This window comes from Brachyistius frenatus, unplaced genomic scaffold, assembly GCF_029030835.1.
Source record: "Brachyistius frenatus isolate BFR_SWC_R1_liver_20210118 unplaced genomic scaffold, ASM2903083v1 Contig_38, whole genome shotgun sequence".
In the NCBI taxonomy this organism is placed as follows: domain Eukaryota; kingdom Metazoa; phylum Chordata; class Actinopteri; family Embiotocidae; genus Brachyistius; species Brachyistius frenatus.
In genome coordinates this window covers 2712644-2724668 of record NW_027210637.1, presented here as the reverse complement: position 1 = coordinate 2724668, position 12025 = coordinate 2712644, and the positions used below count along the sequence as shown (strand labels likewise).

At 41.0% G+C, this 12025-nt stretch overlaps 1 protein-coding gene across 2 annotated transcripts in view; it reads left to right on the top strand.

The window, feature by feature from the left end:
• Positions 1-12025, top strand: part of mthfd1l (methylenetetrahydrofolate dehydrogenase (NADP+ dependent) 1 like) — a 37234-nt gene that overhangs the window by 23951 nt on the left and 1258 nt on the right. Inside the window, exons 22-28 of one of the 2 annotated variants that reach the window (XM_069701802.1) lie at positions 127-168; positions 1937-2040; positions 2166-2343; positions 3319-3426; positions 3579-3731; positions 10007-10105; positions 10374-11340. In XM_069701802.1, the coding sequence (XP_069557903.1) occupies positions 127-168; positions 1937-2040; positions 2166-2343; positions 3319-3426; positions 3579-3731; positions 10007-10096 (675 nt within the window). In that variant the 3' untranslated portion in view covers positions 10097-10105; positions 10374-11340. Of the gene's footprint in view, positions 1-126; positions 169-1936; positions 2041-2165; positions 2344-3318; positions 3427-3578; positions 3732-10006; positions 10106-10373; positions 11341-12025 lie in introns of those variants that run through there. The other variant, XM_069701801.1, reaches the window with a different exon arrangement.

The following is a 12025-nucleotide window of genomic DNA, read 5'->3' as shown; positions in this document are numbered from 1 at the left end:
TAATAGTCGATTGTCAACAACCTAAACTAATATTATAGTGTCTTCCAAATAAATGAGTTCAAAAACCATATGAAAAATGAAATAGCCCATTGCTGAATACAAAATGATACTTATTTGTGTTTTTAGGTGTCAGCAGGCACACCTCTTCCCAGGGAGTACATTGATGAGGTATGAACCACGTAAACACACACACGTATATTGTGTGTGGACACAAACATGCACTCACAGAAATGAGCGCAGCTACTGTGGTAAACGGATAAACATGAAGGAGACGGAACAAACATGGTCATCATTTTTGAGCTGAAGAGTTAGTGTTTTAACAGTATTTCCAATCCAGTTAAAATAATTGGCTGGGTCTGTTTTTATTACATCTAAAGGTCAGGATGTTTTCTGGAAAATTAAAGCTATTTAAACTCATCAGCTAATGTGACACTCCAATTATATATCAATCATGTGCTCATTAACATTCACTCTATTTGGTGGTGTGCTTTTCGAGTGTACTGCCATGTCAGCCGTGCGTAGCAGTGGGTGGTGATACATCTTAGTGTAGCCCTTTACATTCGTAATATGTCCTCAGTCCGTCTTACAACCTGTCTATGAAGAATAAATCTTGACACTTATGGTGATGAAGTACTCTACACATAGGGGCAACACTCCTTACACAATATTGAATATCAGTTACCACATTATTTATACCAAGTCTGTCCTTCAGGTCAAATGTGTGTCATACGTGTCAGGAAAAGCTTGGGGAGTCAGAGATCATTTTACACCATTCTTAGGGACTTGTGTGATGCAGTAAAAGGATGTTTTAGATTTTACTGAACTAATATGCCTCCGGTCTCCAGCTGCATTCTCACTGACATTTAATTCTCCACCAACGGTTTATGCATTTGTCCGCGAACATGGTTAAGAGCATGGTTATTTGATTAACAGCACAAATAAAACATTTGCATGTGGTTTCTGGGAATGGGGGCCTCAGCACAATGGAGGTGGGATTTATTTGGTGTGTGTCTGTGTATGCGGGTGCACATCCATATCTGGCCACAATCCCTGGTCTCTCAGGCAGGTTCAGCTGAGTAAATAATGAAGCAGTATAAGTTAATTGTGAAGGCTGTAATAAGAACCAGAAGTAGTGGGGAAAACAGAGCCAGGGAAATGAATTTAAGGGACCTGGATGGCCTTACCGCTTTGAGCCTGCGGCTGCTTCCACACGCACACGCGCACAGTGCAAGATTGGATTACTGTGGTCAAACCTGGAGTAGCTTCACAATATGTTGTTAATGTGCGTGGGAGTAACTCACTTTCTGCACGTAGTCGTATGCAGTACAGTATGAGAATAATTCATGAATAACTGCACACAGTAGGATACTGCCCCAGATTTATTTATGTTCTAATATATCACCAGACCATCTATAATAATGCAGAACACTGACAGTATACGAGGTCAAGTGCACATGGTGAATGTCATAAATTCTGCTATACGTGTTGACAACTCCAGCTAAATGGATAAATAGGAAATTAGGATATTGGAGTTAATCTTGGAATTAAGGAATTCTGTGTCATACCCCGCAAATTATTTCTCTGCAAACTACTTGCCAGTAAAGGCTAAACTAGGAGGCCCCAGCGTTTCTTGCTTATTTTGCAGACAATCACACATCTCATTCTGCTTTTTGTTTCTCCCATTTTTATTTTATGATGAATAGTTTATTTTTCATTTGTTTGATGTTGTCGATATTTAGTTTTAAAGGAACTTACATATTTTGATGTGATAAGAAACAAAGGGGTTCATTGTTGTCTCAGTTTTGTGATGATGTCGAATGTGCTACTTTAGTGCAGGGCCAGCTGTTGTGCATTTCATAGGTGAGTTTTTTTGGGTTTTTTTTTGTTCCCTTCAGCCAACCTCTGCTTTGTCTCTTATATCGCTTCCTCCTTTTAGAATCTGAACCTGGTTGAAGGTGGATGCCGAAGCAACCTCAAGAAGCAGATCCAGATTGCACACCAGTTTGGGGTCCCGGTCGTGATGGCACTCAATGTCTTCAAGTAGGACGCATGCAGATAGACACATCCACAAAAAATACAACCTAACTCGAGTTTTGTTAATTACAATAAAATAAGTAATGACATACCAAGAATTACGAAGAAATTTTGCCGCTGTGATCCTTCAGGACAGACACCCAGGCCGAGATTGACCTTGTGTGTCAGATAGCAAAAGAGTGCGGAGCGTCTGACGCAGTACCATGTCACCACTGGGCGCAGGGGGGGCGAGGTTCTGTAGAGCTGGCCCAGGCTGTGAACGAGGCTGCCAGCAAACCCAGCAACTTCCAGTTCCTGTACAACACAGAGGTGAGAGCAGATACCCTGCATAGAAAATCATACTTTTTTGTTGGTGTTGTAATTGATGGTAATTTAAGAATAAAGCCATGTATCGGAAGAAATGTAAAACAGTTTGATGCCTTTGTGTTGTTGCTGTATGACAGGAAGTATCCCCGAGTCTACTTTTTCAGTAATGGATACTCTGTTTGCAGTAAATGAAGTTGATTTTGGGAGCGGCAATATGTCAAAGTAACAAACATCAGCTGGTTTGAGTTAGTGAGTCTGGGAAGTTGTGACTTAAATTAACTGATTCTGTTTGTGTGTGTGGTCTTATCTACAGTCTGCATGTTCCTGCATACCAACATTCCCACAACAACATTACAAATGATACTGTATTAAAAAAGAGCCAAATTGTAAGTCCAATCAAATAGGCCAAAGATGCCATCCCTTCTAACTTTCCATACTAGCAGCGTGGCTGGAATATGGCAGGTGACAGCACATATTCTTCAATAGTCTTATGGTCACCATAACACTAACACTATAAACATAATATAGAAGATATTCCATTCCAAGCCACAGCTCAGAAGATCAATTAACAAAGAAAAGGTGTGTTGATATGGTGCAGATCTCCAAACTCATGTAAGAGGTTGTATATGCTTATTGTTAATATGATGTGGGGTCCTGTTGATGCTCCGGTGCAGCACATCCTGCGAGATAGGGTTATCAAATGTTTTTTTGTTTTTGTTTTAAAAAATTTTTTAACCATTATTTATTTATTTGTATATTTGTTTTCGTGTTACAGGAGACCAAAGCTATGGAATATAAAATACGAGTCATATAAGTAAAGTTCAAACATGTTGAATGGTTTAAATCGGTCTGTTGAACTCATTTTGACTCTGATGTCACACTGATGTGTCTTCAGTTCACTATCTCTAATTTCCCCTCTTCCTTCTGACCGTAGTGCCGCCGTGTATCCACCTGTCTCTCGTGCTGTCTTTCCCATAGATGCCGATCACGGAGAAGATCAGAACAATAGCCCAGAAAGTGTACGGGGCCGATGACATTGAGCTGTCTCCAGAGGCCAAGGCCAAGATAGATTACTACAATCAACAAGTGAGATCACGGCTGCTGCAATAATAACCACCTCGCACACTAACAGAAGTCATGTGGCTCATCTCCTTTCTCTGTCCTTCTGTCTGCGTGTTACCTTCCCACTACTCGCACACACACAGATCAGTCATTGTTTTTCTTTTCTCTATAACCAGGGTTATGGTTCATTGCCCATCTGCATGGCCAAGACCCACCTGTCCCTGTCCCACATGCCTGACAGGAAGGGGACACCCACCGGATTTGTTTTGCCAATCAGAGATGTCCGCGCGAGCATCGGGGCCGGCTTCATCTACCCACTTGTGGGGACGGTATGTGGTCTGTAAGACACACAGGTTCATGCTAACGTCAGGGTCCATGCCATAATTCACACTATCTGAACTCTTAATTATTATTGGGTTCGAGAGCAAAGTTGTGAATGTATGAGTGGAATCATAGCGTAGAATAGTGAAACCTGAAAAAGAATCATGTTTTTTTATTTTACTTTATTACATTTTTGTCTACTCCTTTACTTTTTCCATTCATTCTTAATTTTTTTCCTTTTTAATATCACAACAGTTTATTTTCTGTTTATTTTCTGCTCCATCAATTGCATCAGTTTAATTTAAAGTAAAATCTCGGACATGTACACCACCACGGGGAATCATAGTGTAAGTTGAAACTCGCATGTTGACTTCCTGCATAGAGCCATATTTATGTTTTCTCGTGCACTTCTTGAGCAGCTACGAATGAATATTTACTGCATAAGACATTGAATCTAATTTTACTACTTGCCGCCCTTCTTTTATCTTGTTGCTGTAATATCCAGCATCCATTTCTCCAGCTGCTCTCTTTGATCTCCGAGTTGTGGGTGGCTGATTTAAATTAGTGAGTTTTCGAAGTTGAGGACTGACAGTGAGTTCAACTATATTTCGTGTGAGGTTAATTAAAAGCCATATTAGTATTTCCAGGAAACATAGCTCAGCATTTTGTGTTGATGTTGTTGCAGTGAGCCTTTACTTTTTCTTTACGTCCATGACTCCTGGTCTTGGCAGTTTTGTTGCTGGATGATTGGTAGTTGCAGGTCCTTTATCTGTTTCTCCTCATCCTTCCTTCCTTCCTTCCTTCCTTCCTTCCTTCCTTCCTTCCTTCCCATGAGTTCATCCCAGAACTGTATTTGTGGTTTGGGTCTTTTCCTGACACTTGTATTACTAGTTAGAGAAAACTGGGCTGGCTGGAGCCTCTCGGTTGATGATGGGCGGGCAGGAAGGAAGCGGCTTCCTGAGCGTTTGGCCTCCTGCCGTTTCACCAGTGTGCCCTGAGGGCCGAGCTTTGATAGGCTGAGGCAGAGGTGTCAAACACTGGCTATGCTGGGAAGAAGTAGTAGTTTGGCGTCGTTCCACTCTGTCTCAAACCTGCCTTTGATCTGCTGTGACCCAAGGAGCCACGAGTACATTGACAACCCTTGAACTATGACTTCTAACCCAAAGGGAGTCTCTACATTGCTCTTTCAACTCTGTGGCCGAGCTGCTGTCTGACAGAGTGGTGCATAGGTTGAAATTTTTAAAGCTAAAGTTTTGGAGAGTGTCCTTTTCTATGTGAGCAGCTGGTCCTCAGCTCAGCCAGAGAGACCAGTGTTAAAGTTCTAAACGTTTTATTGATAATAAGAAAATGTGTTGGATGGAAAATATTTTACAACAAACATCACCTTCCTAAATATGTGTATTCTTTGCTCTTTATATATATATATGTATATTCTCTGTAAAATATAGAAACTGCCAGGTCACAGTTTACTTGTAGGAGGTAGAAGATCTCAGTCAGTGAGGGCGTGAGTACGAGAGGAGGGGGAGCTTCAGGGGTCGGTTAGGGGTCTTTACAGGGTGAAGAATCTGGAAGGGGCTGATGTCATTCTCCAGATATGTAAGGGAGGGGTCGCAAGCAGAACAATAGATCTCTTTAGAATTCATATCCTTTTAGAGCTGCCTTCATTGCACCAGTAAACGCAAAACAGTTCAGACTCATAGCAACTCCCTCCTTGGCTGGATATTCTTTATGCTCACTACTCGTCAATGTTTCCAAGTTGCAGGTTGGGTGAAACTCTGTGATAAAATCCAAGAAAGAAAGCATGCATTAAATTATAACATTTTTGGTCATATTAATGACCCAATGGCCAACAGGTTCTTTAAATGTATTTACAGTGCTCGTGAATTGACCTTTCTTTCAGCTGCAGTTTTATTTAAGTAGATTAAAACGTAATGCAGAGATGGATGAAGTTACACAGCATCGTGATACAGTGCGCATTGAGCACATCTCAGCTACTTCTTCAGTTTTACATTGTCACTGCAGCAGAAGTACAAGAACAGATGCATGCTGTTAGATCTACCACTATGGTCTTATATGTACAACAGCATACAAAATCAGGCATGAAAAAAACCAAAAGAAAATGCAGTAAATACCATGCACACCAAAGATAAACAGTAAATATACAAAAAAACAGTCACAAATGGTGGGGAAGTTGGGACAAGAAGGAAAAGCACAATAATGCATAAATAATGAAATGCACTTGAGAGAAGGAAATCAGCCGGTGGGCAGTGCTTGCACAGTAATTGTCTGTCCAAAGTACGAACACAGCAATCTCATAAAATAACCATTCGTATCTGTAGGATCATCATAAGATGAACATACTGCCCAAATAAAGACCTTATAGTTGAATGACCATTTGACTTTTTATGAGATTTAGTCTTTCAGATTCCATGTCCTTTAATGGCCCATTAGTCTTAAAAAGGCAAAAGTGTTTTGTGTCTGTATTACCACTTTCATAATCTTCTCGGCCGTCTTCTTTAGAAACGGTTCCGTCTGTTGACCGAAACTTTACTCCAGAATCAGTTGGGGGTAGAAATCCAGCTACATCGTCTCCTCCAGGGTTTTCGCCAACAAAGGCACATTGTGTTTGGGCATAATGAAGGGACTTATTTGGCAGAGTGGGGTTTCCAACTTTAGCCACGGAGTGTTGTGTGTTTTTGCGAGTGCCAACTTGTTCTCGGGCTTGAGAGGGAGGACTGCCAGATCAGCACATCTTTTGTTGCTTTCAAAGCTTTTGACAGTTTTTCTTCATATTTTAATATCTTTTGATATTGAAATGTGACGCCTAAAATTGTATTCCGAAGACATGCAAAGTGTAAGGACTTTAGGTGAATCCAAATGTTATTTTTTTCAGAAGTTGTCGATTTGTTTGTTCCTGTGAGCTTGCAGTTTGTCTTCCACATCTGATTCATCCAACCAAATAAAGTGAAAGTGATGAGTAACCGGAGGCTTTTTTTCAATTGCAGTTCCACTGCAATTTTTTACAGTTGTTAGTGTAGCATCACCATTATATTACGTTATATTAATCCAGTTCTTTTATAAGCATATTAAAACTATTCCATTGGTGTGATGATGTCATAGGCCCATTTAGTTTTATTCTATATCGTCATGGCTACAGTGCTGGCACATTGTGATGTCAAAACTAAAGAGAGTCCAAGGAATGGAGTCCTTCTCTGTCCTAACAGTTCTTAATGTATTCCATCAGAGAGTAATGTAATACACTGATATTTAATTCCTTTGACTCTGCTCATAGTTTGAGTCATCTGTGGTTAAAGCTTTATTGATGGACTTCATAAGAACTCTGTCAGGTCATGGTGGACCGGCTAGGAGCGATCAGCATCCGCTCCGTCAAATTGTGTAAGCACGTCCTCCCCGTTTTGTCCTTTGGTTTACTTGCAGAGCCGCATTTCCTCAGACAGGACATTCGTTGGTCACTTCCTCCTGTCTCATTTCCACTAATGGGCCCATAAAACAGCTCCTGGGTCAGGAGAAGGGAGGCATGCAAAGAATGTCGCTGCCTGTGTAATGAGCGAGATAATTTACTTTTCTCTGTGTACGGGACGATCAGGCCGGGTCTCGAGTGAGGAAAAGTGTTTTATGAGTCACAGAGTTGCCTTTGATCAGTACTGTGCAAACCAATTCTTCCTAAGTGATAACTTCAAACTTTAAGTTGACTTAGTCGTTTGCTCTGATGTCAATATCTCGTGTGTGTCCATTTATGTCAAAATGTCATTTTGGAGAATTTCCTCTGTCAGTTCCACTTTATTTTTTCAAGTCTCTCTGCATAGGGGTTGGCTCCCAGCTGGTTGTACTAGCAGGACTCTGATAAACACTTTAAGTATCTCTGTTGTTTCAGCCTTTTGTAATTGCTGTGAATAAATGATGTGTTCATGATCACCAAAGTTTGAGGTAGGTCAGAAACTCAAGCGTGAGGAACAGTAAGTCTTATTGACAGGTGTGCTGGATCTAAAACTCTGAATATAAAAGAACCAGGAAATTAATAAACACACACACACACACACACACACACACACACACACACACACACACACACACACACACACACACACACACTTTATTGATCCTGCAAGGGGAAATATTTTCACCACAGCAGCATGGAAAGATACAGGGTGAAAGCTATAAAAAATGACAATTAAAATTGAGGTATTAAATATAAACTATAAAAAATGTAAACATGCAGAGTATACATAAATAAAATAGAATAATATTAAATTAAACAACAGTGCAACGAATTAAGCAACAGTTAATAATGTAGAGCAGATTTGGCCAGAGGTGAGCTATTGTAAAAATGGTATTGCAGTTGGCAGGAATGATCTCCTGTATCAGGAATGATCTCTTGTATCAGGAATGATCTCCTGTATCTGGAATGATCTCCTGTATCAGGAATGATCTCCTGTATCTGGAATGATCTCCTGTATCTGGAATGATCTCCCGTATCTGGAATGATCTCCCGTATCTGGAATGATCTCCCGTATCAGGAATGATCTCCCGTATCTGGAATGATCTCTTGTATCAGGAATGATCTCCTGTATCTGGAATGATCTCCTGTATCTGGAATGATCTCCTGTATCTGGAATGATCTCCTGTATCTGGAATGATCTCCTGTATCAGGAATGATCTCCTGTATCTAGAATGATCTCTTGTATCAGGAATGATCTCCTGTATCTGGAATGATCTCCCGTATCAGGAATGATCTCCTGTATCTGGAATGATCTCCCGTATCTGGAATGATCTCCCGTATCTGGAATGATCTCCCGTATCAGGAATGATCTCCCGTATCTGGAATGATCTCCTGTATCTGGAATGATCTCCTGTATCTGGAATGATCTCCTGTATCTGGAATGATCTCCCGTATCAGGAATGATCTCCCGTATCTGGAATGATCTCCCGTATCTGGAATGATCTCCCGTATCAGGAATGATCTCCCGTATCTGGAATGATCTCCCGTATCAGGAATGATCTCCCGTATCTGGAATGATCTCCTGTATCTGTCCTTGTGACAGCGGAGCTGGAGGAGTCTTTTGGAGAACGTCCTCCTCTGTCCCTGCAGCAGGTGGTGGAGAAGGTGGTCAGGATTATCCAATATGGATAACCGTTTCCTCAGCGTCCTCCTCTCCACCACCTTTTCCAGTGTGTCCAGTTTGCAGCCAATGATGGAGCCGGCCTTCTTCACCAGTTTGTTAAGTCTGTTGGTGTCGCCGGCTCCAATGCTGCTCCCCCAGCAGACCCCAGTGAAATCCTGAACGCAACACATCACTTCTACTCATTATATTAATACTATTAATACATAATTTACTTATGATGTAACATGAAGCGTCTTTGAGCCGTTTTGTGGCCACATCAAATCTCTGTGATTCTTTGAAAGCTGTGAGTTCTCCATACTTCTGAGCTTCATCCATCAGACCGGTAGTCAGTATTACCACGATGACTTCATCTGCTGCCCATTAACTTTGTCTCATATCTGGCAGGCAGCCTTTTGTTACATATATTTTGACATCAGTGAGAACAAGGCCACCATTTTCTACGACTACATTCATCCCTGCTAACGTTGAGTTAAATGAGTGTAGATTATAGTTATTGAACCTGTGGGAGGTTGATCCTACGCCGTCTAATTTACACAGGTTTCGATGCCAAATCTTAGGATTGTCTTTTGGTGTGGAACAGCTGTGTTGTGGTAAAGGCTTTAATTGGAGGTTTTGGTTATTATATAGATTGTAATTTTAACTTCTTATTTGATTCTGTGGCCACTGACAGTTTTATGAAACTTGCACAAAAGCAAAAAACAAAAGAAGACGTGAACCAGCTGTGTATACTTGTTCCTCAGTCTGTTCCAGCCGTTTAGATATTTAGAAAAAGCTTTTTTGACTGCCAACTTATTGGTGTAAAAACAACAATAATAAACATAGAAGAGTTTTGCTTCACAACCAACAAAGTCTGCAGCTTATTGATCCATTTTTAGAATTATTCAAAGATATCTTTCAAGTATGTTGTAGATTTTTTTTGCAATTGAATTCAATTGCAGATGCATGAAAACTAAATCCATGTCATCAATGGATACAGGAATAAGAAAAATAAGCCATAAAACGCAATTCTTTTTATACAAATGTTCAACACGTCAAACCAACATTTTGTTGTGTTGTGATGAGTATATATCAAATGTGTTATTATTACAGGTATAAGTTAAAGTTACTACCTCTGATTTGTTTTGTTTTTCTTCCCGCAGATGAGCACGATGCCTGGCCTGCCCACCCGCCCCTGTTTCTACGACATTGACCTTGACCCGGTCACAGAAGAGATCACTGGGCTCTTCTGAGCGTGCTCGGTAGGGATATTCTCATGTGTATTATCTCATGCACATCAGTATAAAGCATTCTACCACTTCAGTCACTTGGAGAAGCTGGTCGTTGTATCATCATAAATATTTTACTGGTGGTCATTGTCAATACAGTTTATTACACGAGACTTTATTTCCTCCCCAGAGTTTTCCGTTTACTGCCTGATTCGCTCAGTGCCAGGCCTCCAGTCTGTGCGGCTGAGCTGCCTCTCACTTGTGCACGCAGTTAAAAAGATCATCCTGTTTTTTTTCCCAGGCTCTCTGCTCTGTTCTCAGGATCCTCAGCTCCATGCCTGCACCATTCAGACTCATCTATCTCCTCCACCTCTGACAGGAAATGATTTCTTACTGCAGCTCAAACACTCCCCACATCAGAGGAGCATGTTCTGGGACCATTAGCATTATGCTGTATTTGCACATCTGCGTGATTTGCCGAAGGCAGCGTCCTGCAGCCAATTCGTTGTGCTTTATGTGCATATATTGGACCTTTCGGTTCAATGTTTTCTAGGTATGAGAGGGTGAGGTTAAGTCTGCTTGAATTTTGTTATTCTTGAGTTTTAACAGACTTTCCCTTTTTTGTAAAAGAAAAACGTAAATGTCTTAATAACGGTGCTACAGTTTGTTTACGTCCTCAGATTTTTAAATGAAATGAGGACAGCTTGCATATTTATTAACAAGCTGCCGGTGTACGCACAATTAGCCATTATGGTATTAATGTAACCTATAGTGTCCGAACCTGTTTGATAAAGCTGAACGCTAAAACTTGCTGCACATTGTGCAAATCACTACAAGTGGCATGTTACATTTCTCAGTTCTAAGCTCTTTTCATTAAAATAATGTTAACTATTACATTTTAATTTGATGCCACAGCTCTGTATTCAGCCTGTTACTTGTCATCTGCCTCTATCTCAGACTCTCTGATTTAAGCCAAAGTGATAAACTACTCAGATCCAAAATCAATACAAGAGCCACATTCATTAAATCCATTTGCTGACCTCTGTATCTCTATTTTTTGTTTGTTTTTTTGTTCCATAATTTGGCCACTTTGACAGCTAGTTTTTATTGTGACTGACTCTATAGTTAAAAGGTTCTGTCTACAAAGTGTAAACAGAACATTAGATTCAGAAGTTAGCATGCTCTGAAAGCATTTAGCGCTGTTGTGTTAACCATTTTGATTCTCAGAGATTTGAAGTGCCTTTCAAATAAAACGTTTCCAAACTGTGTGTTTGTGTTGACCTGCAACCATCTGTTGTTTGGACACATGCGTTCTCCTCCTGTGTCATCATTCCTTCAGACATGCCTCAATACAAAAAAACAAACCCTTCCTTTTTCTCCGTCCTCTCGCGCATTAAGACTTGAAAATTGTTCATCCTTCCTCCACTTTCCATTCGAGCGCAGCTTTACTCCCGTGCCCCCTTTGTGTTGGAAGCGTGCCCGAAAGCAGACGATCGGGCCCCCCAGCAGCCCCCCAGGGTGCAGCATCTGTCATTCAGGTGTTTGGGTTTGCAACGTGGAGCCAGTGTGCACATGTGTGTGCTCGTCATATCTGGCGTTCCACACCTGCTCGGTCTGTTATCTTGTGTTCACCAGGCAGGATCTGGCACTTTAACTACAGTCGAGGCTGGAGGAAAGCTCTCATCATTTATACAGTAGTGCTCCAACTGCATATTTTGTGTGTCTGTGAGCGTGAGCGTGAGAACCCTCTTGTTTTGAGCCAATGACAGATTTGAAGACACGGTGTTGATGAGGAGGGCGCTTCGTCACTGCTTTGTACTGTGCTGGAAAATCCCTGTTTTGTCAGGTCAGAGTTGTTCATGTTGAGTTTCTGACTCCATCTCGGTGTTGTTCAAACTCTTGTATTTTAGCTCTTATATTTAATAGGCTGGCTAATTTCAGTACCAAGGACAG